Source organism: Penaeus monodon, chromosome 34 (assembly GCF_015228065.2).
Source record: "Penaeus monodon isolate SGIC_2016 chromosome 34, NSTDA_Pmon_1, whole genome shotgun sequence".
NCBI lineage: Eukaryota > Metazoa > Arthropoda > Malacostraca > Decapoda > Penaeidae > Penaeus > Penaeus monodon.
Window position 1 is genome coordinate 5,870,107 of NC_051419.1, and position 1,392 is coordinate 5,871,498.

Genomic DNA, 1,392 nt, shown 5'->3' on the forward strand with positions numbered 1-1,392 from the left:
GTACTATGTGCTTTTGAGAAATCGGCGTTCGTTTGTTGAATAGTAGAAAATAGCAATGCAAAAATAACCGGGCATGAGAATATGCAATCCACAATTTGTACGTCATATAAAATAGTGGCAGAATATACACATCCATTCCACTCAAGTACACAAATTAGTAATAAACCCCCTTGAGTATATACATACTATATAAACAGCGTTATAAACCTCACATCATATTCCATTTCAGTAAGCGAAACTCGTTACGCAGAAATACCACAGAGAACACGCATAAATACATCTTTCATAGACAGTGTCACATCATACAAATCAACTACACTGAGTGACAAGAACAGTGCAAGGATAACACTGACTGAGGACGGTGACGCTGAAGTTCCTGTGGGCGGTGCCAGCGGTGTTAACGGCCGTGCACGTGTAGTGTCCTGCATGCCCGACTTTGGCGTGCTGTACGTGCACTCGGCGACCTCCAGGCGACACGTGGGCGTACAGAGGCTCCCCGTCACGCTTCCACGATACCTGTGTCGAAATTCAGATATGTTTATTATGGGAGGAAATTAATTAATCTGTTTTTTTTAGGTGTTACTGCAATACAATTTGGCATCATCAGCAAGATATTTCTAAATAAACGGACTTAGATGTCGACGATTGTAAGCTATACCTCAGAAATTAAAGATATTGATATCACCCAAATTTTATTTTTAAGAATATATTCACCTTCACTCAAATCACGCAAACTACAAAAAATAAATAAACCAGAACCACAGATTAATAAACTCTTACTTACCTCAAGCTTACAAACATAGACTTATAAACTACCACGTTAATACGAGTCCATTCTCTCACCTGCGGCTCGGGGTCACCGCTGACGTCACAGTCGAGGTCAAGCTCTTCCCCGGCATGCAAGGTCACGTCGGGGTTGTGGAAGAACTCGGTGAACTGCGGCGCCACGAGGACCTCCAGCGGGAACAGCAGCTCCGTCACGCCCGCGTCGTTCTTGGCCACGCAGCGGTACACACCTGAGGGAAGTGAGGGGGACGATTAAGAGACACACAAGGGCAGGTGTGGGACACGCAAGGAGGCAATCGAGGGAAATATATGAGACCGTTAAGAGACGTATCTTAGCCGACTGAGATACATCTGACACTGCCATAACAAAGCTATTGCATAATAAAAATAATGATAATTCAATTAAATTTGCACCGTAATAAACGAAACATTTTCATCTACCTGTGCATTTTGCTCGTTGAACTGATAAGAATCTGTATTCCTGCTTATTGATTGCTGTATTACAGGATTAATTAGCATAAAAGAAACTGGAGAATGCCTTTAAACTGCCTAAAAGATAACAAAGGGGGAGCTTCCAGTCCCTTCATACCTTCTTGCTTATAATCC

At 42.6% G+C, this 1,392-nt stretch overlaps 1 protein-coding gene across 1 annotated transcript in view; it reads right to left on the reverse strand.

The window, feature by feature from the left end:
- LOC119594793 (hemicentin-1-like) overlaps nt 1-1,392 on the reverse strand; it is a gene marked incomplete at its 3' end in the record, with an annotated part of 75,652 nt that overhangs the window by 2,243 nt on the left and 72,017 nt on the right. The window contains exons 32-33 of the mRNA XM_037943882.1: nt 844-1,016; nt 354-516 (exon numbers count right to left, since the gene is read on the reverse strand). Of these exons, the coding sequence (XP_037799810.1) occupies nt 354-516; nt 844-1,016 (336 nt within the window). The remainder of the gene's footprint in view (nt 1-353; nt 517-843; nt 1,017-1,392) is intronic.